This window comes from Microsporum canis, genomic scaffold (genome assembly GCF_000151145.1).
Source record: "Microsporum canis CBS 113480 supercont1.5 genomic scaffold, whole genome shotgun sequence".
Lineage (NCBI taxonomy): Eukaryota > Fungi > Ascomycota > Eurotiomycetes > Onygenales > Arthrodermataceae > Microsporum > Microsporum canis.
This window is the reverse complement of record NW_003299165.1, coordinates 2592432-2620417: the sequence shown is the minus strand read 5'-3', so window position 1 is coordinate 2620417 and position 27986 is coordinate 2592432. Positions and strand designations below refer to the sequence as shown.

Here is a 27986-nt window from a genome sequence, read left to right as displayed (position 1 = left end):
AAATATAAAAGTAAACCAAGGAGAAAAGAAGCAAAATCAAGGCAACGAGCTACCACGAAACTTGGCCCCTGGAAGGCTGTAGTACGTCCCTGCACTACCAAAAGGCGATGGTCAACGGTCTGGATCACTTATCTACAAAGACAATCCCCGGGTAAGCACCTTTAACAAAGCCGTCTAAACTGATAATAATACTGTTGACAGCCTCGATCCATTACACGCCCAAGAGCGGCGCTTTCGTGATAGGGATGCTGAACGAAACCGGATGCTGACATCCTACGTTACTACGGAGTGGCTTGGCAACTGGAATCCCGAAGTTGGCTAAGAATATTAGTTAGATTGCGATTCTGCCTTCCTAGCCAAAAGAGCTGAACACTTACAGATCGGCCAATCTCCAGTTTCAAATGATTGAAGATATACACTAAGGTATGGTGTTCCTTTCCTATAGGAAAAGGAAATATACGCATGCAAGTAATTAAGTGTCTCTTGGTCCGCGTGTGGGCTATAGGTTGAATCAAATCAGCCACTTATCAGTCACACTCTGGCTATTTGACTTACTAGTATGCGCGCAAACTGTCTTTGTACGTCTGAGCCATATGACTCCAGCCACGTCGTTCAAAGAATGTCACAAGCCCGTCGGCTACGCGACCATCGTTCAAGCCAAAGGTTGTGAAGTATACCTGTGGTTCAGGCATGGCTTGGTTATGATGGAGTGTATAATTGGCCATGAGTGGAAGCTGTTCATCCGGGATTGTTCCGAGCTGCAGGAAAGGCTCAGGATAGTCACGCATGCCAGAGGGGAGTTTGATAAGGCCCCAGAGCTCTCGCAACATCTCAAGTCCTGCAAGAGTTGAAGCATCGTTCAATCGGCCACCCATAGTCCACAAGTCCTCCATTGCTTCAAGCGTGACATTAAGCTCTAGTATGTAGATCTTGACTCGAGACTTGCTGGGGTCTATGAGATCGCAAGAGAGCAAGCGCGGAGACGCAGTGCTATTGGGACCTTTGGAATCAACATACTCCTCAAGTGCACGCAGGGGGGCTTCCAGCGAAGGGTTCTGTCTACACAGGCGATAAACTGAGTCGAACACCAACGTCTTGATCGACTTTCCGGTGGCGAGTGACTTGAGAGCTGGGTAGATATAAGTTTTCAATACAAAGTTGCCCCCTTTGAGATCAAGGGCCAGCTTGTTCTGAGTGCGGATCTGGCCACCAACAAGGTTGTTTTCCAAGAGATAGGCCGAATCTTGGTCATCGACTGTGAGATCTTGTTTCAAGTGCTTGAAAAATTCCAGGTCGATGCCTTTCTGCAGGGGCATCAGTCGATCAAGGGCATCCCAGATGGAGTGAGTGTTAAATGGGTCCTTGGGCGTGCCGGTGGCAGAGTTGATGGGCTCGTACGTATACCGCACCAGTGACTGCGAGCAGTTTAAGCTCAACTCAAACGGAGTGCCATATCGAGTCAGGATGCTTAACCATCGATTGTTTATACGAGTAGGGTAGACACCGAGGAAAGGAATAACATGGTTGAGGAATATACCCAGGATCTTGTATTGGGAGTGAAGGTCATATCCGGCGACCCTTAGCATCTCCGCAAACATCGGCGCCGTACTATGCCACCATAGCTTCTGTTCATGGTTGGGGAATTCGATGAAGTCGGATATCGTCTTGTAGACGAGTGAGCCGGAGCAGTTGGGGATTTCGATAGAACCCATGGTGGTTGTGTTGAACTTGTCTGATCTCTAGAGCGAGCGAAGAAGATGCTGAAGGTAGGTGTCTACTGGAGAGAACTGGTTACTCTGAGATAATTATAGCCCGGGACATGACGAGACATGGTGGTTGGATGCAAAATTTAGACCAGCTACTGCATATGAGGACTTCCGAAGAGCCACGAAGATCATCCAACCACTGGCTGGCAAGAGCTGGATGCTTTTAGTTGATGCATCATGGACATGACGGCAAAGCTTTACAATACTTGCGAACCTGGCCTAGAAAAGAAATTTTCCACTGCGCCCAAATTCCATTGCCATGTTATCACCTGCCTGTGGAAGTGAATAGTTCGCATGCAGGACTCTAACACCTCCATCCCTGGCTCGTTCTTCCTTTTTTTTTTCTTTTTTTCTCCCATTTTTGTTCCCCTTTAACTTCGGACGGGCTGTGAGTTCCGAGTGGTACACGAATTCTTGAATGAATAGTAACAGCCAGATAAGGAGCTCTAGATTGATCGAAGCACTGCATGCATATTACTCCAAATATTTGGTTGTCACCATCCGGCCAATTCGCTACTTGGTGGAGTAACTGGAAAATGGGCTTTTTGTCGTATTAGCCCAATATGTTATCTTGTATGACAGCTAATTATGGTATTTAGAGGAGCTGATACTAGGGGGAGTATTCCGTTTTGTTCATCCAGCGGCCTCTCCGCTTGTTTTATTCAAGTCGTGCTACGATTTGCATTATTATTTTTGAGTGTTGTCCAAACTTGCATGATGCAATCCCTATTCTTGACTACTGGGTTAGTCGCTCTTCTGAGCTGGCTGGTTTACACGGGGCGGAACCAGGTGACTTCCTGTCGTTGCAGACCGTGGCAGCCATGTTGGCCATCCGAGGAGCTTTGGAATTCTTTCAACACATCCATCGATGGGAAGCTTCAACAACTGAAGCCAGCGGCACATGTCTGCTACGAACCTAACTTCGATAAGGGCGCCTGTGATGATCTACTACGGCTATCAAGAGATAGTGGATGGAGAGCGTCACACCCAGGTAAGTCAAACTCCATACCTTCGCCGTCATCTCTGGCCGTTTGGAGCTTATTTTTTGGTTCCGGCAGGAGTCTTACAGGATTGGGTATGGGAGGCTGGTGAATCTGCCAACGAGACTTGTCCTATGGGGTCCTTGCAGACAGCAACTGCCGCCAAATCTTGTCACCAGGGCCGTATCCCTCTGTATTCGGCCACTGTGGAGTCAGCTCAGCAAGTACAGCAGGCAGTTCGGTTTGCAAGGCGGCACAACCTCCGCCTAGTCATTCGTAATACTGGGCACGATCTAGCGGGGAGATCAAGTGCCCCAGACTCGTTTCAAATTCACACTCATCGTTTACAGGAGACTCAATTCCACACCGACTTGCGGCTTAATGGGTCAACTGCATCCCTAGGGCCAGCAGTGACGGTTGGCGCAGGTGTAATGATGGGGAATCTATACGCTCGAGCTGCCCGCGAGGGATACATGGTCCTTGGTGGAGATTGTCCGACCGTCGGAGTCGCTGGGGGCTTCCTCCAGGGAGGAGGAGTGTCAGATTTTCTCAGCCTAAATCAAGGGCTAGGTGTCGACAACGTTCTCGAATATGAGATTGTGACAGCGGATGTGAGTATAGACATGACCTAATTAGGTTTCTTTAGTGCATTGATTTTTCTTTTTCCACAGTGACTGATCTTGGTTTTCTAGGGAGAGCTCTTGGTGGCTAATACTCTCCAAAATCAAGAGCTTTTCTGGGCGCTCCGAGGCGGTGGGGGTGGTACATTTGGAGTTGTTACCCGAGCCACTATGCGTGTCTTTCCGGACGTTCCTGCTGTGATCTCTGAGGTCCTTCTTCAAGCCCCCCAAACCAACTCATCATCATGGACTGAAGGCCTCTCAGTAATACTTAATGCTCTTCAATCTCTTAACCGTGACGATGTTGGTGGGCAACTGGTCATTGCAGTACAGCCTGAGCTTGCAGTTCAGGCAAGTATAAAGTTTTTTTTCCTGAATTCAACAGAGACAACCATAATCGACGAGCGCATGAAATCACTCCTTACCGATCTCAACCGCATCGACATTCAATACACATTATCATCCAAGGCTTTACCGCACTTTAGCTCCAACTACCGGCAGGTCCCAGATATTCACTCTGATAATGACTATGGGGTGATTGGATCGACTGTGGCGATTTCCAAAGAATTATTCGATTCATCCCAAGGGCCGCAAAAAATTGCCAGGGCGCTTGCAAACCTACCAATGTCTCCAGGCGATCTTCTATTTACTAGTAATCTTGGTGGCCGTGTTATTTCAAATGGGGAAATCGCCGAGACATCAATGCATCCTGCGTGGCGTGCCGCATCACAGCTTCTCAACTACATACACGCAGTCGGCCCGTCTATTGAAAGCAGAGTCAATGCTCTTGAGAGGCTAACTAATGTTCAGATGCCCATGCTTTACGCCATTGATCCTAATTTTAGGCTTTCATATCGCAATGTTGGGGATCCAAATGAGAAGGACTTCCAGCAGGTCTACTGGGGGTCAAATTATAAACGTCTTTCTCAAATCAAGAAAAGATGGGACAGTGATGGACTCTTCTTCAGCAAACTTGGCGTGGGCAGTGAGCTGTGGGATTCCGAAGGTATGTGTCGGAAGAACCAGAGTGTGGTACGTCAGGCAGTGAATTATCTTATGTCTTTTGCAACTTCTATGGTAGAGGGATAGAGTTATAGGGGCAAATTAAAGATACAGATTCTGTGGTAACTCTCCTGCGCCGTTAAGATTGTTCTTTTCCGCACTAGTAATTGTCCGATTTTTGATGCTTGTTTTAAGGTTGATCCATTTTAGGTTTATTTCCCTGGCATTCCTTCAAAAATATGCAGGGGGCGGAGATGCATGAGCTAATGAACTTATTGAGATTTAATTCTCGTAGACGGAGTGCCCCGCATCCACCGTGAAATCCATTGTAATCTACTAGTAACAGAAGTTATCCACAAAAGCCCTGCCCAACCTATGTTTGAAACCCGACTGCGGGCTTGTACCAGTGGCTGCCTTGATATGAAGCTCAAGCGAGGTAACAGTAGGCTCAGCTGAAAAAGGTTCGGTTTTAAGGTTTTGGCGGGATGCTTAACTAGTTTTATTTTAAGAAAACTATATAATTAGGAATGAAGTCATGAACCAAAAGATGGGGCTTGTAACTCTTAGTTTGGGCAGCATTTCAACTGGTAGAATGCCACATCACAGCCTTCCTTGGACCATATTTTCACATCATGCAGTCCCGCTGATTCGAAGAGCTCCTTGCGCTCACCACAGTCATATTTGTAACTGCACCCGAAACGAATTTTTTCGTGTTTAGCTACAACAATTCTATCCAGGGGGCTTCCTAGCTTGATATCTCGTGATTGCGGGATCAACGATGCCTCATGTCTTCCGAGAATGTAGTTCCACTCGCTCAGGAAATGCCAGTCATGTGGATCAAATACTCTTTCTTCTCCATCCTGTGGGAAGAGGGTGTTCGCATATCTGAGCGACTCCAGTGCGAATGGGACGACTCCCTCTGCTGTATATGCGCGGGTAACCTTCGTTGGGACCTTGCAGCTGTCTAGAGTAAGTAAAATAGAGCTCTGGGAAGGCGATCCAGTAAGCGCCTGGGAGGCAATGTTACGCAGGAATGCCGCTGCGTTCGGACGGGAGAAGTTTCCGATTGTCAGCCCAAACAGCAAGAGACAATGTGGTTGATCTTGAATAACTGGCGTCTCTTTTAACCAGTGCAGACCGTCTTCAAATGTTCCATGAAGAGCTGAAAACTGTACATGGATAAACTGCTCGGTGGGGATGGCTTGTAGCGTCGAAGTGAGCTCTGAGAAGCTCAAATCCAAGGCATAGTAGGTGACTTTCTTCTGCGCAGCTTCCAGAGCCTCTAGAAGGTGGATAACTTTATCTAAACTCCTGTATATTTTTGGTGCTTTAGTCGACCAGCCTGGGGCAAGAAGATAGTAAAGATGGGACTATCATATAAACTTACGCGCTTCCCAGGTCAACAACTACACTCCCATCGGCAATTGATGCAGCCATATCTGTGGCCTGCTCCTTTAATATCTGAATTTCCTCATGTCTCGGATAAAAGTCAGGGGCATGGGAATGGCGATTCCAATGTTGAATCCCTTCCGTGCTATAAAACAGCAAAGCGGGAAGGGTCTTCGGACTTGACAAGAGCCCTGCTTCGACCTGTTTCGGGATGGATTCTTCAAATTTGCTTCGACGAATGTCAAGAATATGAGGGGGGTTGGTGTTGCCCATGCTTGAGTCTCTGTTTTCTTTTTCTTGCTTCCTTTAAACCGAGTCCATAGACGATTGAGGCCTTTACGCTGCTGCTTTCCTGTCTTATATGCTCTCTTTTCTGTGATCTATGCTTTTCCCCCCAGATGGACGAACACTGCTAGTTTCCGCTCTAAAATCATACCCCTAAATTTGGACCTGCTAACAAAATATCCACCCTTGCACATAATATTTCTATCACATTTTTGATCCAGGCTGACATCATATAAAGTTTTTCAAGTGCCTTGACCATCGGAATACAGTTGTACATAGTATAGGGGAGTGTTGGAAATAAAACAGAAAATTAGAATTTTACATATCTTCTCAAATATGTGAGTGGAGTCTTGTTTTTACTGATCTATAACGACACAGTATATCTTAGCACAATCGGATGTCCTGAGAGTTACAACAGCTCTAGCTATTCCAATACCAATATCTAATTGTATTTCTTTTGACACAATTACTGTTCACCCGCTGGGGCTGTCTGCGTTCATAATTAAACAACTTAACAAAACAAACACGAACTGTCCTCCCAGCTTTGTTGTATACATAGTATAGGCAAAAGACGACTCTGCACACCAGGACTTTTCCTCCTCCAGCATACAAGAAGAATCGGTTCTCCAGATATCCCTCTATCTTCTAAGAAATGGCGTCAGTTTCATCCAAAATATTCGCCATTACTGGCGGTGCGTCTGGGATCGGAGCAGCTACTTGTCATCTACTCGCGCGGCGAGGGGCGGCTGCCCTTTGTATTGGTGACCTTTCAAACGAGAACATGAAGCAATTAGAGAAGTCTATCAGAGAAATCAACCCAGAAACAAAGGTTCATTGCACGGTACTGGATGTATCCTCATCATCTGAGGTTGATAAATGGGTCAAGGACATCATCTCCACCTTTGGGGACCTTCATGGGGCGGCCAACGTCGCAGGCATTGCCCAGGGTGCTGGTATGCGACAGATTCCAACACTTCTTGAGGAGGACGATGAGCAATGGAAGAAGGTGTTCCAGGTGAACCTCGACGGCATCCTATATGCCACTCGGGCTCAAGTCCGGGCCATGAAGGACTCTTCATCCACTTCACCAGGTGACCGCAGCATTGTCAACGTTGCTAGCATAGCATCTATGGCCCACATGCCGGATGTCTTTGCTTACGGGACTTCAAAAGCTGGATGTGCATATTTCACCACCTGTGTAGCGCAAGATGTTATACCACTTGGTATACGAGCTAATACCGTTTCCCCAGGTGAGCCCTGGCAAACTCCCACCGTTTGTTAACTTTGATACTTACTTATTTACACAAAAAGGAATCACAAGAACGCCAATGCTACCTCGCTTTGTGCCTAATGCAAAAACACAAGAGGAAGTTGAAGAGACGTACAAGAAAGAAGGATTTTCTGTCATTGAGGCTGACGACGTTGCCAGAACAATTGTGTGGCTACTGAGTGAAGACTCACGCCCTGTCTTCGGGACCAATATCAACGTTGGCGCATGTATGCCCTGATTCGGCAGTACACTGTACGAATCCATAATTTGTGGAATACTACTCAAGTTCTGATTTATTTGATTATTCTTCAAATGAATAATTATCTAAATTGCGAACTATGTTGATAGCTGGAGATTGCATAGTATAGCACAGTTTCCAGCGTGATGACTTGTTGATCGGTTGCATAATCAGTCGAGTTACCTATCTTTTGATTTATCACTACATCGTACATAGTACGTTAGTTCACACTCATAATTGATACTTTGTAAATGTGTACAGAGCGAAACGCTCCATCTGCCCCAAAAGTTCGGCGATCCACGATCTACCCGTATTTTAGTTCGCTAGTTTATCGTCTACTTTTTAAGAGACACGAAACGGAGCTCCACGTAGTTTGTCCAACTTTTGTTCCAGAGATAACTCTGCATAATAGTAATTAAGGAAAAAGAAAAAGACATAAAGTATAAACCTGGCTTTCGGCTGAAAAGCGTATTGGAACTAATGTAAGGCGAGATACTGAAAAACCGGTCCTGGTTTGTCGTCCAACAGCGTCTGCGGCCCAATCTTAAATGTGATGTTTTATGCAAGCCTTCATTTTGTGATGCTGTCACTGACGGCCTGCATGGGTACTCATTCGAAAGTCGTGCAAAACGATACAATTATTGGTAGCTGAGATAATTATCGTGGCAGTTTTGAGATAAGCCAGCGTCAGCATGGTCCACTTGACTCGTTATATTCTGGTCCGGCGAGCTCATTTTTCAGCCACGGGAGATGACCAAATAATGAAGCAAGCGATACACGAGCAGGGTGATAATAAGCAAGACATGACTGGATATCTTCACACCCATACCCATTTACTAAATACAAAATCTCCCTTTGTGGTCCAGTGGTCTTTCCATTCTTTCAAGGCATCGCTCTGGTCTTACATAGCCAATCTTCAGCCATTAAATAGACCTTCATCTTGGTTACAGTCTCCCAGTCAGAACACATAATAATGGCTCCAAACGCTGCGGACAAATGTCCTGTCATGAATAATGCTGCGGAAAAATGTCCCGTCATGCATTCTAATGGAGTCTCCTCCATCCAAAGCCATGGCCCTAGGGACATCTATACGCTTGAGGCGTTATCCCACTTCAACCGAGAAAAGATCCCAGAGCGAGCAGTCCATGCCAAAGGCACTGGAGCATACGGGGAATTTGAGGTAAGAGAGATTTTACGTATATTGCCACCACCAGAATGCAATCTGATGCGTTTAGTTAGGTCACTGCCGACATCTCCGACATTTGCAATGTTGATATGCTGCTAGGAGTTGGCAAAAAGACGCAATGTGTCACCCGTTTCTCAACAACTGGCCTCGAGCGTGGGTCCTCCGATGGAGTGCGAGACCTGAAGGGCATGGCTGTTAAGTTCTTCACTGAACAGGGAGACTGGGACTGGGTCTCGCTCAACTTCCCGTTCTTCTTCATCCGTGACCCAGCCAAGTTCCCCGACATGATACACTCACAGCGACGGGATCCCCAAACAAATTTACTTAACCCGAGCATGACATGGGACTTTGTGACGAAAAACCCTGAAGCATTGCACATGACCCTTTTGCAACACAGTGATTTTGGCACAATGTTCACATGGAGGACACTTAGCAGTTATGCCGGCCATGCGTTTAAATGGGTCATGCCTGACGGATCATTCAAATACGTGCACTTCTTCCTGGCGTCTGACCGGGGCCCTAACTTCACGGACGGATCAACTGCCAAAATCGATCCTAACGATCCAGACTTTGCCACTAAGGACCTATTCGAAGCCATAGAGCGTGGTGATTATCCTACATGGACTGCCAACGTCCAAGTCATTGATCCCAAGGATGCCCCCAAATTAGGCTTCAATATTCTCGATATAACAAAGCACTGGAACCTGGGTACATACCCCAAGGGTCTAGACACAATTCCATCCCGCCCATTTGGAAAGCTTACCCTGAACCGTAACGTGAAAGACTATTTCACCGAGGTTGAGAAACTTGCCTTTTCTCCTTCAAACCTTGTGCCTGGCGTTGAGCCGTCCGAGGACCCTATCCTTCAGGCTCGCATGTTTGCCTATCCTGACGCTCAGCGCTACCGCCTAGGAATTGATCATCTCAAAGCACCAATTCGCCGCAAGGAGACTTCTTGTAAACATGACCTTGGCCCGGAATTCGACCAGTGGCTTTCCCAGGTTACCTCGGAGTCATGGTCTCATCCACATGAGGACGACTACAAGTTTGCTAGGGAGTACTATGAAGTTCTACCTGAATTCCGGAGCCAAGAATTCCAGGACAGAATGGTGGAGAACCTGTACAAGTCTGTAGCCCAGGGACCTGAGGACCTCAGAAAGAGAGTCTACGAAACTTTCGAGCTTGTTTCAACTGAGCTTGCTCGTCGTGTCCGCGAAGGAGCAGAGGTTATTGTTGCCGACATGGCACAACCTGACTCGCCCGAGCGGGCTCAACCTGGACAACAAAGACTGTAAAATCTTGGAAATGGATTAATCCTTCTTGATATTTTTATAGCATTCATTATATAATATTTCACACAGGCCTCTTATAGGTATACTTATTTTTATTCTGTACCTGCTTCTCCAATGCAAATCATCTCCTGTGCTATATAGAGCATATGTGCGCATGTCAATGAACAGCCCCTAAAAAATGCCCAACTGCATAGTAAGTAGTTGCAATAGAAAATACTATTAAAAAACTAATATATTATCCATGAACGTTTGGCTAACCCTACAGATAAAGGCACACTCTACGTTATCAAGGCGGCTGTGAGCTGGAAGTATGATCTATGCAATTGGCAACAAAGTATCCGAAGTCATTGAAAGGTGGAGCAAACGAATGATTGACGGGGCGACCTCGACTACCCAAAAATCATCATCACTAAGGCTCTGAATGTAATATTTGTGTAGCTTAACGAAGTCTTTCAGCTACAACTTGCACAATCTCATGTTTTCGCTCAACTGAAAAAGGGTTTACCTGTCAACTCGTAACTTAATTAAGCTCAAAATTAAGTATGTGGCTCGGACCGAGTGGGTCAATAAACCCCGGGTTCTTGGCGGCGGTCCACCTGCCGATCGTTTATTTGTACTTCCAAAATTGGATGCAGGCGGGCCTAATATGGTGAAGCCACAAACGAGGCGATCTTACCGTATCAAGATTATTTGAGTGATAACGAGAATTGTCCCACATGCAGATCCCGAAATATTCAGAGTACCACCACGTCATAAAAACTCATGATTAGTGTTTGTTGTGATCCAAAGCCTCCTTCAAAAGGGCAGGCTGTTGGGGAGCAAACCCTCAGATAGATCTTGACCACAGTATATGAATTACATCATAATTTTCTCATCCACAAAAAAAAAGCCTTTTGGAAGCAGTAGGACCCCACTTATGGGTTGCGTGTTATCACTGCTTTCGTTAATAGAACATATCTAGCTCACTGCTTATCATATATATGAAATAGCTTGGCAACCGTCTTCCATTCACCATCCACCCTCACCATAGCCAAATGGTCCCGAAATCCTTCATTTTCCATCTCTGAGTCGACCTCCACAATTGCCGTGGTAGGGGTCATGGTGATGATATCCAAACGGTAAATTAGTTCCGGAGTGCATCCTCGCTCTACGATCATATCGAACAGTTCCTGAATTGGGACAGTTTTCAATTCGCCGTCAATCCAGCCATACATTCCTCCCTTTGGGTGGAATCCTTGGCGACTATGCTCAATATTGCCGGTTTTCAGGCCGTCCACATAGTACCGGGCTGCCTTTAGGACCGCTTCTTTTTCCTTGACAGAGGTCGGTTTAATGTTTTTTGGGGCCGTTGACGTTGCCATGGCAGGTGTTATTCGTCTTTTTAACTAAGTAAATGTCGGTTATCTGGCCGTACTGTAGGAGTTATATACATACTGAGAGTTGTTCGGTGGGTAAGAATGATGTTTTGGGCCAAATGGTAGTAATGCTGTTCAATGGAGTTATTGAAGTTGAGCTTGAATGGAAATGGAATAAAAGATTATGTGAGTCTCCCTATATATAGCCTTTATTTTTTTTATTTTTTTTTTTTTTGGTGGGGGGGGATTCCCGGAAGATAATAAGTTTGGCCAGCTACTGGGAACAGTACTGCAACCTTCAAAATTACGTAGTAGGAATTAAAATAGACCCAAATATTTTCCATCCTGTATCTGTTGAGAGTATGATCACGCACAACAGCAGCTTAAATTTGAGATATTGTTACTCCATCAGCTGCTTCCTTGGCAGTGTAAGAGAGAATTCAACCCCTGCCTCACTTTTTATATGGTTTCTATTATTATGTACTCCATACATATATAGGTATATTATTTCTTCATAAGTACTATATGGTAATAGGTAAATCCAATGCAGTTGAGATGCAAATATGATGTCAAATGTGAGCATACTACTATGTATGTACGTGGAACTGAATGATAAAGAAAGCTTACCCTGCCCATCCGACTACATATGAGGTGATCCATGAGAAGTCAAATGCAAAACAGGGTAGTGTAAAACTAACGTCTTTGACATCCATGTTACTATGACACATAATCAGATATGCGTTCTCGTGGTGCTGGGTGAGATGTACATAGTAGGGCTTGTAAATCAGATGCATCAATACGGACATACATAGTAGATGTGGATCGGCCTAGGTGGAACTCTCGCTTGGTGATTTTAATCAGAATTTCATCGGGTTAAGACTGTCAAGATGCTAAGTTGATTTCGCAACATTTCGAAAGAACCGACTTTGTACCCCGTACAGAGTATTAATTTTAGCATAGAGAACATCATTGAGATCAGTTTGACATTCACCATAGACCATCATCATCCGCCATATTGCAAAACTGATTTAAAGAGGGGAGAATGAGAGGATCGCCTTGTGGCTTCTAACATACTTCTTTCTGAGCAGTCCACTTCCCAATTTTTACTTTCATGACCCCGAAAGTTTATTGTGGGGAACTTTCTGTGATTGCTGAACTTCAAGTTATCAGAACTGCCGAACTAATAAACACGATGGCCGTCATTCCTCTTAACCATTCCTTTTATTGTAATAGTAGATAAATACGACAGAATAGCCCACGGGTTCAGCCTGAATCTCTCCTCTAACTCCCGTTCGAGAATACCCAAACATCCTGAAACTCATATATCAAACTGGTGGAATCATACAAGATGGTTATTGCAATCGCGGGCATGGGCCCGGTGGGAAAGACCATTGTTGAGACCTTGCTGGAAACACCTCAGTATCAGAAACAAATCGTTGTTTTGACGCGTGTAGGAACTTCATCCCATTGTCATTATTGTTATCGTCATCAACTCTGACAGTTATAGAAATCTGGGTCTAGCAGTTTATTGGACCAGGTCAAGCAGGTCCAGGTTGATTACAACAACATTCCTTCCCTTGCTGCCTCCCTCGAGGAACACAACATAGACACGGTCATCTGCACCATCGGCATGATCTCTCCTGAAGCGAGTCAGTCTCAGGTGAACCTCATCCAAGCCGCAGACAAGTCTGCTGTCACCAAGAGATTCATCCCCAGCGAATATTCCTTTGTCCAATCTGAAGAGTAATATTATATCGTTACTGGTGTTCACAGCAGTGGTTCTTACTAACAACTCCGAAAATAGAATACTTCACATTACCCCCGGAGTGCAATTTTACATTGACGCAACCAACGCCCTCAAAAATTCCAATTTGCAGTACACCCGCATCTTCCCCGGTTATTTCATGGACTATTGGGGGATGCCGAACGTTCGTTCTCATCTCAAGCCACTCGCCTATGGTGTTGACATTGCCAACTGCCGAGCAATTATCCCTGGTGATGGCAATAACGTAATCACCATGACTTATTCGTATGACATGGCCAAATTCATCGCAAAGTTACTCGGCCGGGATGAATGGCCCGAGTTTGGTTATATGGGCGGAGAAGATACTACTTTCAATGAGTTGTTGAGCTTAGGAGAGGAGCTTCGTGGTATGTTTGAGAGTGTCACTATTAGTGTTTCCACTTCATTCTGTTCAAGTTAACATTTTTCTTAACTCATAGGCGCCAAATTTGAAGTAACATATGACCCCTTGGAGAAGATAAAGAACAATGAATCCACGGCTCTTCCTCAATCAAAGGAAGTCGTCTATCCACCCGAGATTATCCAGTGGGTGGTCTCCTATATGAGTCAGGTTGCCGTCATAGATGGATTCAAAATGCCAAAGGAGAATCGCCTTAACGACCTGTTCCCAGATGTTCAGCCTGTCACTGCGAGGGAGTTCTTGACGAAAGCCTGGAAGTCTTGATTATTTTAACTATACTGGCCATTTCAGTCGAGGACAGGTTAGATTGAATATTCTTTAAATAAGCCACTCCGGCCGCTTGAAATGTGAATATAAACTTGAAAGTCTCTAGTTGCCATGAGTGAGCAAACGTAGAGAGCGATAATTCATAGGTCTGAGAGGGATTGGTCGTCATAGAGGCAAGTAGCCACACAGCACTTGTAGGCTGCTTCTTCATCATCCATCGAGGGTATCACAGAACAATAGAAGCCTGCATGTAAATGATACTAAGAAACAAATTGACGTTGGAAGAAACCTTGCGAGTTTGCCGGATTAGTCAGCCGGGTAAACCTCTAAAGACCGCGGGGAACTTTCTCATTTGTACTTGTTCATATAAAACTACAAAATCCCGATGTTGGCCCGCCGTATAACTTCCTGCTGTACTCAACTTCTTCCTCTTCCTCTTCGACGCTCGTATATAACACTTTACCTGCCCTTCCGCACACGCGCGCTCACCAGATCTGCCATCATGTCTTCCATGGCCTCCGTCTTCACCCGGGACGCCTGTCCCCGTAAGTCGAAGTGTCCCCCCCTCTATTGCCCCGCCGGCTATTTTCTTGATAAGATGAGTTGACTGACTGGTTTTCTCTAGCTGCTGGCCCATACGTATGCGTTTTCTATCTTATCTACGCTTGAAATACTCGTCAATTGAGCGCGGTGATCTAAGTTATAGTCTTTAGAGTCAAGCTATCAAGGCCGCCGGACAGGTCTTTGTCTCTGGACAGATTCCCGCTGACGCTACGGGGAAGCTCATCGAGGGAAGCATTGCTGACAAGACTGACCTCTGCTGCCGCAACATAACTGCTGTGCTGGCTGCTGCTGGCTCCTCTATTGACAAGGTCGTCAAGGTCAATGTATGTGTTTACATATCCATTTTCCTCCCTGCCAATACGCTGCCGCACCCTGTAGGGGTTCAACCAGGACACTAACTCGCAGTACAGGTCTTCCTCGTCGACATGGCCGACTTTGCCGAGATGAACAGTGTGTTTGAGAAGTACTTTGCTCACAAGCCTGCCCGCAGCTGCGTCGCCGTCCATCAGCTACCCAAGGGTGTCCCAGTCGAACTTGAGTGCATTGCTCTCCAGTAGATAGCAGCAAAGTCAGGTAGCTGTACACGTACAAAAGAATACTAAGACGATAAATAAAGAATGGGCTAAATATATCAATAAAGAGCCATCCCAGTTTAAGTTGCAGAATGTCTATGATATTATTTAAAATTATGTATGCCAGTACAAATAACAACAAACAGATTGGTATACCATCCTCATTTCCCCCAGCCTGCATCATATTCATGCAACCATCCCACGCCCGAACAAAAAGGTATGAACGTTATCCCGACGCCAAACGAAAAGGAAAAGAAAGGGAAGGGGGAAGACATTATTCATAGCTGTCTAGTATCGGGGCAAAGTTCCTGCCATGCGCCCTCCAGTGCCAGCCATTAGGCTCTGCTTAACAATTAGGTCTGCGGCAGCCGCCGTGGCCAACCGTTCCTTCTGTCTGCTTCGGTCTCGTAGGTAACCTGCAGCTTCAACTCGCATTCTGAGAATCCTCAGTATCATATCATCATTAGGCTCGGCCTGGGCCTCACGACGCTTCTCTTCTTTGGCCTTCTTCATCGTGCCCAGGTTGCGGGAGAGGAGAATGCTCTTCCCTCGTCGCGCGGAGAGCACGCCAGCGAACCCTGGCACACCTAACGTCGCAGATGAGGCGGATAGACGGTTACGGTTGGCTTGTTGCCTAGCAGCAGTGGCGCTGGCCATGCGCTCTGAAGTACGGATCAGCTGCTCAGTCGGTTCAAAATAGAAATAAAACAGCGTCTGTATCTCATGATACTTGGGGCTCTTGAGTACATCTATAGGTACTCCATTGGCTTCTCCAGTCTCTTCATCGACAGCATTGAAAAAGGCGAGAAGTAGTCCGAGCCAGGCCTGGACAATGTCAAGTTCCAGCTGGGTGAGCGGCTTTTGATTAGAAGGTTTGTCTGATAGTGGCGGAACAAGAAGGGATTCGACGGTAGATAGGACTTCTTTCCAAAGTCGAGCCATGACCGTACGCATTGCCGGGCCTGTGAGCGTCTGGTTCATGATGGAGAAATTGTCGTCAAAATAGGTGAAGAGAGGTGTAAGTGCATTTTCAACCTCTGCTTGCGTTGGTGCTTGATTCGACTGTGTCCGGTTCCTGTTAAAGTAGCTAGAGACAGTTGACATACTGATGCCACGAGAGAGGAGTGCTTTGAGGGCTCGTCGTGACAGACAGTGATTAATATAAGCAGACAACTATGAGTACCTTTAGTATCTCAACTATTGGCTTCTCTATGAGGAATGGGAACGGGGACTCACCTTCTCCGTTATCTTTCTTGTCATATCCTTCTCCGTCCTCTTCAGCGTACGAAATGCTTTGCCAAAATAAAACTGAATATCATCCCTTTCTCCTTCCATGCTAACCCTCAGCAGTAATCTCCCTTGCGTATCCAAGTCCAGCCAGTAGTCCCGTGGTGCAAAGTCTGCGAAATGCACAGGGTCTAATTTCATTGATGTTCTACCAACGTAGTCATGGTCTCCCATCGCATCCCAGTCCCATATTGTTGCAATAATGTTCAGTGGCCCTTTTGTCATGATATCTACTGTATCGTCCCATCGTGGGTTAAGATTATTATAGATAATACGTGACTTTGAGATTCTCTTCTGGTATTCATCCGTCAGGACAACATACGGGTCACTCAAGCCATCGAGATCGCAGCCTTTGAGGTCTTCAGCCTCAACGATCTTAACAGTGAAGACGTAGTTGGTTATTTTGCGCTGTCTCTTCGCTAGAGGCGGTGCATTTTTAGCCAACACTTCGGCGCATGCGTCGATGTTGATGTCGCGTTCCAGTTGGTCAAACTTCTGCAGTGCGTACTCAATGTTATTGAGCTTCACAAAGGACTAACAGTCATAGTCAGCGGCCACTCCGATATCCACGCAGGGAATATGTAAAGAAAAAGGGGTTTGGCATACTTCTGGAAAGAATTGAAACGGCTCGACCTTCTCTTTGCTAGTCCATGCATCCTTTGCCATCTGCATCCACTTCTCCTGCTTCGTCTGTCTGGCTGCAGCCTCCTGTTCTGGCGTCAATCTGTCCATCTCGCGGCTAAACATACCCTCAAGAATTTCGCAGTATCTCGCCATCCCATTCCCAATCGACCGTGAAATAGCGGTCATGAATTTGGCGTATCCTACATCATCGTCCCAATTCAGCTGTACTATCTGATCCACAACCTGGTTAAATGACCGAAATACGTCTGTCACTGAGACGCTGTGGCGCTGGTCCTCAGTAGGTATGTCACCCGGAGCAGCTATTTGGACCTTGAAATCATCCTGCTTAACAGCCTGGTTTACCCAGTCGTTTACTTTGGCATCTGTAGCCTGGATCCAGCGCCAGACAAAGTCAGCAAGAAGTTCTTCGATGTGAAAAGGAAATGGTTCACCAGGCAAAGCTTCGATGTAAGTTTGTCGTATGCTAGAAAGTTCACCGTATAGATCAAAGCCATCTTGCATCTCTATCAGCTCGTTCTTTTCCTGGGCCTGTTCGATTATGCGGATGATCATATCTCTTGCATCTTCGGCATACACTGGGAGGATATAATTAACCAGCACCGTAATTGGATTAATTCTGTGAAGCGAAAGTTAGTATAAAGGTCTTTCATATTGAAATGCTGACGGGCAATTGCTCACCCTAATATGTTAGGATTTTTCCGGTAGCGCTTCTGTATCCGCTGGCAAACCTTCATCACGGCTTTCCCAAGCTGAATAACATGATGAAATTCCCACTCATGTTGATCAGGCGGGATCTCTTTATTCAGGTACTCTTGGTAGATAGCCTTGGCTTTCTCCAATAAGCCATTCGACGCGTATTCGCAAAACCGTTCCTGTTCCTCCACGCTCTCCACAAAGTACGGATCGGACTCGACGTGGTTTTCAAGAAGATACATGACTGGACCGATAGGTGGAATCTTGGCTTCATAGCAGGACATCATCGTTTCATACAGCTGTCGAAGAAGGCCTTCATGTATAGATGCAATGACACGCCGCATACAGAATATATCTGCTTGGGTCCATTTGTTTCTATCATACAGAATAGGCGCCATAACTATACTAGCGCGCTTATTTTTGGTGGCAGGGGGATCCTTGACGAAGGTGAATGCTGAATCAAGAACGTCAAGGCTGACTTCCTGGTCCACGTATTTTTCTCTAAATACGTCCAAGAAAAGTACAAGTCGGGTGAAGTTGGGAATCCTCCAGCGTAGACAAATCTCATTGAGCAGTTCAGTAGACTGTTTAGAAAGTAGCTTTGAGGCTGGCATTTCCGAAGTAGCCTCCGACGCCTCAAGTGATTGATCACGGAGATCATGGGTGAGCAGCTGATTGAGCACGAATCGATAGTATGATCGCGGATCGGGGGGTATAAATGTGTACAAATTCGTGCCTGGATGCTCATAGTTTTCATCTTCCAGGGATAGTGAGCTCATATCTACTGGCTGGTCAATCACATAAGATGAGTTTTCCGACGCGTTGGGATACGGCTCCGAGTTCATATCCTCTCCAAATGATGCATCTGCCAACTGGGCATTAAACTGTGGCAGTGTTGCACCCGTACTTTTGGCGAGCTCTGGGTTCGACTGAATTATGGCTAGCATCATCTGTGAGAGGTCCGGCCCCTCTGCTTTCTTCCATGCCTCATAGCCCTCTTCAACCTCAAAATCGGCGACAGAGAGGGTGCCCCCAGTATTGAGGTTAAGATGTGCTTGATACAGCTTCAAGTCCTGCAGCGCTTCCTTTCCAGTCCACAAGTCTTTGTTCTTGTTGATATCTGATTGAACCTGGGAATTCCGGAGACCAAATGCCTTTGCAACGGTAAGGACCAACGGCATGTCGTTGACATCATAGCTTAGCGGGGCAGCGACTTCAACTGTAGGGCCATTCTTTTGCGAAGACTCTGTTAGATTCTGGTCGTGAGCTAGCAGCTTACTTTCCAGTGTTGCCAGCCTGCTTGCCAGCTCCGGCCTGTCCTTGATCCAGTCATGGTCCTTGAGGATAAAAGTGATAAGCCGGACAAACAGCGCAACATGGCGATCCACCATCAACTTCCAGCTAGTATCTTCCGGAGCTTTCCCTTTGGACAGCTCCTTGGTTGCGTTTGAGAAGAAAATTAACACTAGGTCCTCTACACGCCGGTCCTTTTCCATACGTTTTTTGAAACTTTGCTCCTTCAACGAGTTTAGAAAGGCCCCAAACGTTCTCTTCACCGTAGCATCCTGAAATTCCTTTCTGTGTTCCTTGCCAATGAGCACGCCAGTTAGCCGTTTCTCGAGCTCATTGACAAACCCATGGGGGAACCTGGTGCTCTTTGAGTCCCGCACCAGGCTGAAATCCTTCATCAGGTCATGAAATGAGGTGGAGGCCCGGTTCAGCGACTGTGGCCGAGCTGGAGGAGCAGCTTGTACTCTCTTCGTGCGCGCCTGGAGAAGGTAGGCTAAAAAGGCCACTCGGAGGGCATACGTATAGGCGTCGTTGCTGCTGACCCTGCGCCGGCGGGCGGCAGATATGTTTCGAGAGTGACGCTTGACATTATCGCTAGGGCTATCCACGCGTCTGATGCCGCCCACCGAGTGTCTTTTGGTGCTGGACATGTAAGTCGTCTCGCTGACGCTCACGCTCATGAGAGCTCTTCTCTCGGTGGTCCTTATCTTGGGCGTAGCCGTTTATAAAGGTCGGTGTTGCGCATAAACCTGGGGTAGGTCGGTATTTAGTATAATGATTTGCCTATATGGAGAGTAGACAGCTTCGATTTACCTGTAGAATGAGAGAGAGAGCGAGAGAGAGAAATGTCTTCAACTTGTTGGTGCTCGTTCTCTCCCTGCGGTGGAGAAACGCAAGCAAAGCGTCACGTTACAAGGCGAAAAATAAACACGAACTATCCAGCGCTCTGTGAGAGAGAAGAAAGTGAATACTCTGTGGTGCTCAGGCCAAATCGAGGGTATCTCGAGCTATGAAAGAGAAAAAACAAAGCAGAAGAAGAATAAAACAGGGAGAGAGAGGGCGAGAGGTGAGCAGTTGATCGCGGTCCAAAGGGATGAAGCAAGCCAAAGTAAGAGATGTGGATTTTCTTAGGCCTCTGACGTAGCGTGTTAGATCTAGTATTATCGCAAGGCCGGCTTTGCTACTGGCCAGAGAGAAGGAGACTCCTCAAGGAGACGAGAGTGACGGGCTCGATATATATTATCATGTATGCAGGTAAAAAAACCCTCCGTCTTGGTTTGTTTCTACGTTATATTATACATATATTCCCCTCCTGGTAGAAGCCCGGATTATTTATCGAGCTTCCTGGGTGAAACGGGGTCAACAGAGCGGTTACATGGTACAGTGCTGTCACTCTCGTCTGCGGTAGGTCCATCGTGAAAGCCTCCATTGATACTGACATGCGTAAACAAAACAGGATATGGGTGGTTTTCACTCAATGGCCGCAATCTGAAACAGGATGAATGCACGAGCACTATTGGAAAGAGTGCTGTTGGGATTTGAACGGTGTCTGTGATTGGATCTCTAGGCTGTTTTCATATACAAGTACAATAACCTTTGCGGCCATCACCAGCTATCCTCATGGGGCTTCCTCGCCTAGAGAAGAAAGTAGAAGAGTCAGTAAAATATCATTCTCTGTAGCTCTCTGTAGCCCATGCCACGGGTACTCACCGATAGTGCATTGGGTCCACCGAGCTCGGCCTCGAGTCCATCTGGGAACGTTCGAGGGGCGCTGGGCTTGTCCGGATAGAAGAAGCTGACGATGCCGGAGAAAGCGAACACGCTGGCTATGGAGCACCCAAGCAAGAAAAAGGCCTTGGGGGCTTTGAAGTGAGTATACTCCTCCGGGCTGAAGGTCGTCAAGATGTCGTTATCTTCATGGACTGGCTCTCCGAAGTTTCGTTTATCCTGCGCATCCCACCACCCAGCGTTTGGGTCACGGAACTGGCGCTTCAGAGCTGGAGGGTTCTCATATCCGCCATTCTATGTCCAAAGTCAGTTTGAACGAGCAGGAAATTAGCCTCAGATCGAGGAAACAGTGTGGACTGACCATTCCCGAGTCCTGTATATCCGCCTGAGAGGCATATCTGACTTGTGTCAGCGTGATTCTGGAGGTCGTTGGGATGCGAGCCAGCGTTGGCACTCGCGCCGGCAGGACTCGTCTCGACAGCATCTGGTTCACAGCGTTAGTGTATATGCACGTATCATCCATCTGCCAGACCCGTCATCACACTCACAATGGCGACTCTCAGCTCGTCTCTGTCTCTGTCTTCGCTTTCTCTTCTTTATCATCGTCGGTCTCTTTCGTTCTTCTTGGTTTCATCTAGCCTGCTTAGTCATCCTCCTAGTAAACTTGACCTTCAAAGCGGCGAAAATTAACGACTCCCGCAAAATCCTCAGACACAGCGATCTTTTGCCCGCCAGCAGCGCATCTTTGCCGATAACGATGCCAGATTTCATATGTGGCCTCGGTGGAAATAGATCTATCGATTGATGGGAAATTTGGGAAATTTGACCTTGTTTTCGCCTAGATACCACGGGTTAGGGGGTTTTTTCCTAGCTTCGTTTTCCACCCCCCATTCAATTTTTTTTTTTTTTTTATTTTAGTGACAAGAAATGCAAAACGGCACGCCGAACGGCAGGGGACACAGTCGCGATACCACGACGCCTGAACATGATGGCGAGCCTCAGCGCATAGCCAGACCTTCTACTCCTACAGATACTCTCTCTGAGCAGCAGCAGACGCCACAGAGAGACGCTCTCCAAGAAAATAATGATGGTGTCGCGAAACACGAACAGCTTAATGGAATTAATGGACCACCATCCAAGCGGCGGAAGCTTGCAGGCACGACGGGACGAACCACACCACGGCCACCTTCGCCGCCATGGAAACGCGCCGGATTCGATGGTCCGACCTCCTTTATGGAAAATGGGAAGCGTCGGTCGACGAGGACAAATACGATACCTGTTGAAATGCTGCCCGAAGACGATCCACGACGCACGCGACCTCCGGTGCAGACAGGGCCTATGAACAAGACAATGCAGAGCTGGACTCACGGGCAGAGAGAATCTGCTTCACCACTCGGGCGTGCTGCAAAGCCAGAGACGAATGGTAGACGCATACTCGGCGGTAGCAACCATAACAACGGCGGCGTGGATCCATCTCCCTCTACAAATGATGTCTCCAGACGCGCAACGATATCAAAGGCAGCATCCGGATTCGCTAAAAATTCCACACAGCCTCAACCTTTATCCCAAAGGCGCGTCTCTGATATCCCACGAACCTCCACCTCAAACCCCGTTGGCCCGAACTCCCCGTTAGATCCTCCACCGAAACGTAAGCCAGGACGACCTCGTCGAAGGCAGAGTGACGGCATTGCTATAGCAAAGCAAGAGAACAGACTTACCTCGGGAGACCAGCACCGGAGTCGGATAGACAGTAAGGATAAGGACGATGGGACAAGTCAGAAGCTTCCGAGACTACGGTTTCGCGTTAAGATGCCGTCGTTGGGGGTCCAGCACCCTTCGCACGTCCTCCCGCCGAAACAATACTCGTCATTTAATGAATGGTTATACAAGAATACTCCGGGTGAAGAAGAAGCCCATTTCTCTTCGCCAAAGGAGGCCTTACAAGAGGCTCGGATTCGGTTAAAACTCAAAGAGGCAGGCGAACCAAACCAAGTCCTAAGCAAAGAACGCTGTTCATTCTATCTTACGGATCCCGAAGAAGCGCCCCCTCGCCAGTATTCACACCAAGATCATCTTGTTGCGCATGCATTATATTTCAAAAAGCTCCTTGACAAGGAGCGCAAACACCACAGAAATCTTGCTAGACTCTTTGCTCACTGGTGTGCTGATGCATGGAAAAAACGGAATAAAGCTCCAGAAGATATTCTCAAAGAACAACACAATGAACTACGCCAGAAACGCCGACAGCTAATCAAAGATTTACAGCGGCAATTTGACTTAGTTCGTGCTGAGGTCGACAGAGCTAGGCTGGCTATTTGGGAAGAAGAGCGTAAGGTGGAAGAGCAGTTGGCATTGAACAATGCTTTGAAAAAATCTACTGCTCTGTTTGAGAGAAGGAGGTCCGATCGAATTGGAACCGGAGAACTGGATGACGAGGAGACAGATGAGTTGTCGTCTGACGAAACCGAAGATTCGGGTGATGACAGCAATATGTCTTCCTCGGGCTCAGAAACTGAAACTGACGAAGGCCAGGATGATAACGATGATGAGCAACTTAGCCCGGAAGCCCTTCGTGCGAAATATGCAAATCTTGCATCTATGGACACCTCCATATTCTCCAGTGACAATTGCGATGAGAACGAGGATGAAGACGATGAGAACAAAGAAAACCAAGATGGAGAGGTAGATCCCAGCGAGACTGAATATCTTAATGAAGAGCCAGTAGAATGCAATGCATCCCTAGCCATAGGAGAAGAGAATGCCTATGTCAAGCTGGAGGAGGTCGACCCGTTACTTCTTGACGAATCTGACGAGTCCACAGATATGGATGACGATATGGGGGATAGTGATGAAGGAGATGAAGGAGAAGATAGTGATGATGCTCATGACAGCGATGAGAGCGACGAAAGTGACGAAGGCGGAGGCTTATTAGGTTTTTTCTCCAAAGGTGAAGCCATTGTTCCAAATAAAGTTAACCTCAATGAGGACTCGAAGCATGCCATGCAAGATGTTGATGATACTGTCGTCAAAAGTACCCATGACCTTAAAGGCGATGAAGAAACAAGCGTTGGGCAATTTCTTGCTATTTCAAAAAGTCCGAACAAAGGGTCCAACGCGGGTACAGTTATGCAAGGTGGTGATCAGTCAGAGGCCACATCTCCGGCCACGGTCGAAAATGGCGAAATTATGGAAAATCACAGGTTGGCCGAAAATGCTAGCATGGAGGATGGATATAATCCACTGTCCAAAGCTAGCAGCCCTAAACTCACAAATACCAACGAAACAGCTCTTGCTGCGGAAAAAACAGGTATCAAAACGCCCATTCCCCATCTTCTCCGTGGGAAGCTACGCGAGTATCAACATTTCGGTCTCGACTGGTTAGCCGGGCTATACGCTAGCAATATAAACGGCATTCTTGCAGATGAGATGGGCCTAGGAAAAACTATTCAGACAATAGCACTTTTAGCCCATCTGGCTGTCGAACATGAAGTTTGGGGCCCTCATCTTGTTATTGTCCCTACTAGCGTCATGTTAAACTGGGAGATGGAGTTCAAAAAATGGTGTCCAGGCTTTAAAATTCTCACCTATTATGGCACCCAGGAAGAGAGAAGGCAGAAACGAAAAGGATGGATGGACGATGACCGTTGGCATGTTTGCATCACTTCATATCAACTTGTTCTTCAGGATCAACAAATTTTTAGGCGACGAAATTGGCACTACATGGTGCTTGATGAAGCTCACAATATCAAGAACTTCCGGTCTCAAAGATGGCAAACACTGCTTACTTTCAAGACTCAGGCAAGGTTGCTTCTAACAGGAACTCCACTCCAGAACAATCTGACAGAACTATGGTCGCTTCTATTCTTTCTTATGCCCTCAGATGAAGACAGCAATGGCATTGAAGGATTCGCGGATCTCAGAAACTTTTCAGAATGGTTCCGTCGCCCTGTTGAACAAATTTTAGAGCACGGAAGAGAGACAATGGACGACGAGGCGAAGGCAGTTGTTTCGAAATTACATACTATCCTGCGGCCTTACATTCTTCGACGTCTCAAAGTGGATGTGGAGAAGCAAATGCCAGCCAAATACGAACATGTTGTTGCTTGCCGTTTGTCAAAGCGTCAACGATACCTCTACGATGGATTCATGTCTCGAACTCAAACAAAAGAGACGCTGGCTTCCGGGAACTATCTTTCCATCATCAACTGCCTGATGCAGCTCCGAAAAGTGTGTAACCACCCTGACTTGTTCGAAACTCGGCCAATCACTACGTCCTTCGCTATGCCCAACTCCGTCGTCGTGGAATTCGAGATAAAAGATCTGCTTGTTCGGCGACGATTGCTGAAAGAAAACGTATTGAACAAGCTGGACCTTGATTTTTTGAATCTTGCTCCAATATCTCGAGAGCAAAACTCGAAAATACTTGTGGAAGACTGCGCCCGAATCATGGCGTACAATCCATTAAATTCCCTTCGACAGCGACAATACAATCGAACAAATTGGAACATGAACTTCGATGGATCCACAATACAGTCAACCTTGCGCTCCATGGATAATGATGCTCGGAAGGCCCGTATGAGGGAATTGGAAAGGTGCCTCTACTTTGAGTCCAAGCGCCATAGCCAGCGTCCAATATACGGTCAAAGCCTCATCGATAAGCTTACCATTGTCACCACCCTCCAACCAGACACTCGACACCAACCCCCACGAAAGTACCTCCTTGACTGGCTCTCGAATAAATCCTTGGTGCTCAATTCTATGGTTCGATCCATGGAATCAACATCGCTAATGGTAGAACCTTTGGTACAAAAGTTTGCATGTCTCACGCCAGCTGCTGTTGCCCATGGAGTTACAGCTGCTACCCTCACCCCTATCACATCACGCTATTTTACTCCTTCCCAGCGAATTCCTGCATATGACCCGTTCCATGAGGCCCAGATGCGACTATCGATTGCCTTTCCCGACAAGCGATTACTGCAATACGACTGCGGGAAACTTCAACAGCTTGATAAACTGCTTCGGACACTGCAGGCCGGCGGTCACCGTGCTTTGATCTTTACCCAAATGACCAAGATGCTTGATATTCTAGAACAATTTCTAAATATTCATGGCCATCGATATCTTCGTCTAGACGGCTCTACAAAGATCGAACAGCGGCAGTTATTAACGGAACGATTCAATAGCGACACACGTATCTTGGCGTTCATTCTTTCCAGTCGTTCGGGCGGTCTAGGGATCAATTTAACAGGAGCAGACACTGTCATCTTTTACGACTTGGATTGGAATCCGGCGATGGACAAACAGTGCCAGGATCGCTGCCACCGAATTGGCCAGACTCGAGATGTGCACATCTATAGGTTTGTCTCTGAGTACACGATTGAATCCAATATTCTACGTAAAGCGAATCAGAAAAGAATGTTGGATGACGTTGTGATACAAGAGGGGGAGTTTACTACCGATTACCTGAATAGGCTTGATGTGGGTGGCATACTAGGCGATGAGGAACTGGCTGAGGGCCATGATGAAGCGGGTGCCGCTATGGACAGGGTCCTCGATACCAAGGTTCACGGGACTTCGCGTATCTTTGAACAAGCTGAGGATAAAGAAGACATCGATGCGGCAAAGACTGCCGAAAAGGAAATCGAGCAGGCTGTTGATGACAGTAACTTCGATAATGCCAGTACTCCCCAGACGCCAGCACCAGGACAACAACCACCCAGTCAAAGCCTACTGGGGACCCCTGCCCCCACTGAACTAGGCGAGTATGAGCGCTCTGTATCACACGTGAACGGCAGTGTATATCCGGCTTCAACTTGCGTGACCCCCGATGGTCGTCCTGTCGAGATTGACGATTCTGAATCTCACGTTGGCCATATCGACGACTATTTGCTTCGCTTTATGGAGTGGAACCTCAAAGATGAACCACTTGTTCTCCCGGCCGATAGGCAAAGAAAAAAGGCCAAGAGGGGAAGAGAGCATCGCATCCGGAGAAAGAGATAAAAGGGCCGTCAGCAGATGAGAAAACTCCTTCTGGTGGACTTCTTGAAAGCAAAACAAAAACCTGCTAAAGAAATCAACGGAAAACAGAAGTATTTCTCATCACATTACCTTGGCCATCGACATCCTTTAGAGCGCATAAGTTATGCAGGGCGTTACTTTTTTTGGGTTTGTTTTTCGTTCCCCTACACTAAAGCAGAGTTCGAGGCAATTGACGCATCGTGAGGTGCATTTGAGCGATCTTATGCAGCTGTATTTTTTTTCTTCTTTTTCCCCTTTGATAGCGTTGCTTCCTGTCCATTCTTCCCTCTTGATTCTCCACCATTGTCTTAACAAATAACGTTATTCTTATTTGATGTAATAGCTTCTTTTTTCTCCCTTCCTCAATTTACCACTACCATATTGTTCGTCCTTTATTCTCCGCTCCACGAGTCAATGTGGACTACATTGTATGGTTACACGATTGACCATCGCTGTCCTTCCTTACCCTGTCGGCTTCTATCAAAGCTGGAAAGCTTCACCACGCCAAGTTGTATAACAACATCAACGGGGCTTGAAGGGATCAACAGATGTGGTTCAGTGGTTTGACCAACCACTGTTGGCTTTATCTGTCGCTCTACAGGATGATATTTCTTATTCGATGACAACCTATATACATGAAGCGGGGGAGCTCCGTTGATAGGCCCAGGTTTAAAAAAAAAAAAAGGTACAAGAGGAGTATGCCTTGACAAGATAACTGCACTTCGTACCCTGCACCACGAACAATATGCGGAGTATTATAGCTCTGGCCCCCTTGAAAGTGCCTTTCCCCCGCTCGATCGTGTCAAATATGAGCATGTTTGTAATGTGCAACGGTGCAATCGAGCCAGGATTCCTGGGACGAATCGGTTAGAGGGCCCTGGAATGAAGGATGAAAAGATTTTACATAATAAGTATTCATAGTATAGATTAACTATTGCAAACAACTTGTGGGGGCATGACTCCGAATCGAACGAATCTTCTATCCGAACTTACTCCGTCTAGGTGGATGCGAGGATGACGAAGGACCCCAAGCGGTAGCTTGGGGATGGTGCCTATGCGTGCATGCTACATATGTATACATACATACATGCACTTTGTATGTGTAGCTTCATGGTACAAGCTCTGAAGCGACCAGAAGGAGAGATTTGAGTTCCAACCGCAGATAAATAATAATCGAAAATGGCATAAGGTTGTATCTATATCCAATGGGATATTCTTTCCTTCCCCATATTCCGACCTGGTTCATGGCCATGATTGGGGTCGGATGTCTCTTTCTGCTGCCTGACCAAACTCCACCAAGCAACAACTAGCTTCTGATTTTGTCTTGTTAATTCT

The 27986-nt window shown here is 46.7% G+C and overlaps 11 protein-coding genes across 11 annotated transcripts; 6 read left to right on the top strand and 5 right to left on the bottom strand.

Annotated features, from left to right (window-relative positions):
- Positions 1-111: 111 nt before the first annotated feature.
- MCYG_06055 (dimethylallyl tryptophan synthase FgaPT2) lies at positions 112-1712 on the bottom strand (the record flags this gene model as incomplete). Its single annotated transcript, XM_002846140.1, has 4 exons — positions 112-132; positions 278-318; positions 378-499; positions 556-1712. 4 exons carry the CDS (start codon positions 1710-1712, stop codon positions 112-114), a joined length of 1341 nt encoding a protein of 446 aa, XP_002846186.1.
- Positions 1713-2184: 472 nt separating this feature from the next.
- On the top strand, positions 2185-4455 carry MCYG_06054 (oxidoreductase; the record flags this gene model as incomplete). The annotated part of the gene is made up of 4 exons (XM_002846139.1): positions 2185-2291; positions 2576-2757; positions 2825-3357; positions 3439-4455. The coding sequence occupies 4 exons, from the start codon at positions 2185-2187 to the stop codon at positions 4453-4455; spliced, it is 1839 nt and encodes a 612-aa protein (XP_002846185.1).
- Positions 4456-4931: 476 nt separating this feature from the next.
- Positions 4932-6030, bottom strand: MCYG_06053 (conserved protein EasF; the record flags this gene model as incomplete). The annotated part of the gene is made up of 2 exons (XM_002846138.1): positions 4932-5679; positions 5756-6030. 2 exons carry the CDS (start codon positions 6028-6030, stop codon positions 4932-4934), a joined length of 1023 nt encoding a protein of 340 aa, XP_002846184.1.
- A 664-nt stretch (positions 6031-6694) lies between these two features.
- MCYG_06052 (short chain dehydrogenase/oxidoreductase CpoX2) lies at positions 6695-7550 on the top strand (the record flags this gene model as incomplete). Its single annotated transcript, XM_002846137.1, has 2 exons — positions 6695-7292; positions 7354-7550. The coding sequence occupies 2 exons, from the start codon at positions 6695-6697 to the stop codon at positions 7548-7550; spliced, it is 795 nt and encodes a 264-aa protein (XP_002846183.1).
- Positions 7551-8523: 973 nt separating this feature from the next.
- MCYG_06051 (peroxisomal catalase) lies at positions 8524-10031 on the top strand (the record flags this gene model as incomplete). Its single annotated transcript, XM_002846136.1, has 2 exons — positions 8524-8730; positions 8790-10031. 2 exons carry the CDS (start codon positions 8524-8526, stop codon positions 10029-10031), a joined length of 1449 nt encoding a protein of 482 aa, XP_002846182.1.
- A 959-nt stretch (positions 10032-10990) lies between these two features.
- Positions 10991-11389, bottom strand: MCYG_06050 (conserved hypothetical protein; the record flags this gene model as incomplete). The annotated part of the gene is made up of 1 exon (XM_002846135.1): positions 10991-11389. The coding sequence occupies one exon, from the start codon at positions 11387-11389 to the stop codon at positions 10991-10993; it is 399 nt and encodes a 132-aa protein (XP_002846181.1).
- A 1342-nt stretch (positions 11390-12731) lies between these two features.
- On the top strand, positions 12732-13851 carry MCYG_06049 (conserved hypothetical protein; the record flags this gene model as incomplete). The annotated part of the gene is made up of 4 exons (XM_002846134.1): positions 12732-12833; positions 12891-13126; positions 13188-13534; positions 13607-13851. The coding sequence occupies 4 exons, from the start codon at positions 12732-12734 to the stop codon at positions 13849-13851; spliced, it is 930 nt and encodes a 309-aa protein (XP_002846180.1).
- A 387-nt stretch (positions 13852-14238) lies between these two features.
- On the top strand, positions 14239-14975 carry MCYG_06048 (HMF1; the record flags this gene model as incomplete). The annotated part of the gene is made up of 4 exons (XM_002846133.1): positions 14239-14399; positions 14480-14493; positions 14568-14741; positions 14829-14975. The coding sequence occupies 4 exons, from the start codon at positions 14357-14359 to the stop codon at positions 14973-14975; spliced, it is 378 nt and encodes a 125-aa protein (XP_002846179.1).
- A 303-nt stretch (positions 14976-15278) lies between these two features.
- MCYG_06047 (C2 domain-containing protein) lies at positions 15279-19585 on the bottom strand (the record flags this gene model as incomplete). Its single annotated transcript, XM_002846132.1, has 6 exons — positions 15279-16163; positions 16227-16811; positions 16884-17144; positions 17232-17538; positions 17601-18861; positions 18895-19585. 6 exons carry the CDS (start codon positions 19583-19585, stop codon positions 15279-15281), a joined length of 3990 nt encoding a protein of 1329 aa, XP_002846178.1.
- Positions 19586-20510: 925 nt separating this feature from the next.
- MCYG_06046 (NADH:ubiquinone oxidoreductase kD subunit) lies at positions 20511-21117 on the bottom strand (the record flags this gene model as incomplete). Its single annotated transcript, XM_002846131.1, has 3 exons — positions 20511-20540; positions 20616-20927; positions 20995-21117. 3 exons carry the CDS (start codon positions 21115-21117, stop codon positions 20511-20513), a joined length of 465 nt encoding a protein of 154 aa, XP_002846177.1.
- A 443-nt stretch (positions 21118-21560) lies between these two features.
- Positions 21561-26633, top strand: MCYG_06045 (helicase swr1; the record flags this gene model as incomplete). Its single annotated transcript, XM_002846130.1, has 2 exons — positions 21561-25990; positions 26105-26633. The coding sequence occupies 2 exons, from the start codon at positions 21561-21563 to the stop codon at positions 26631-26633; spliced, it is 4959 nt and encodes a 1652-aa protein (XP_002846176.1).
- Between the last annotated feature and the right edge of the window lie 1353 nt (positions 26634-27986).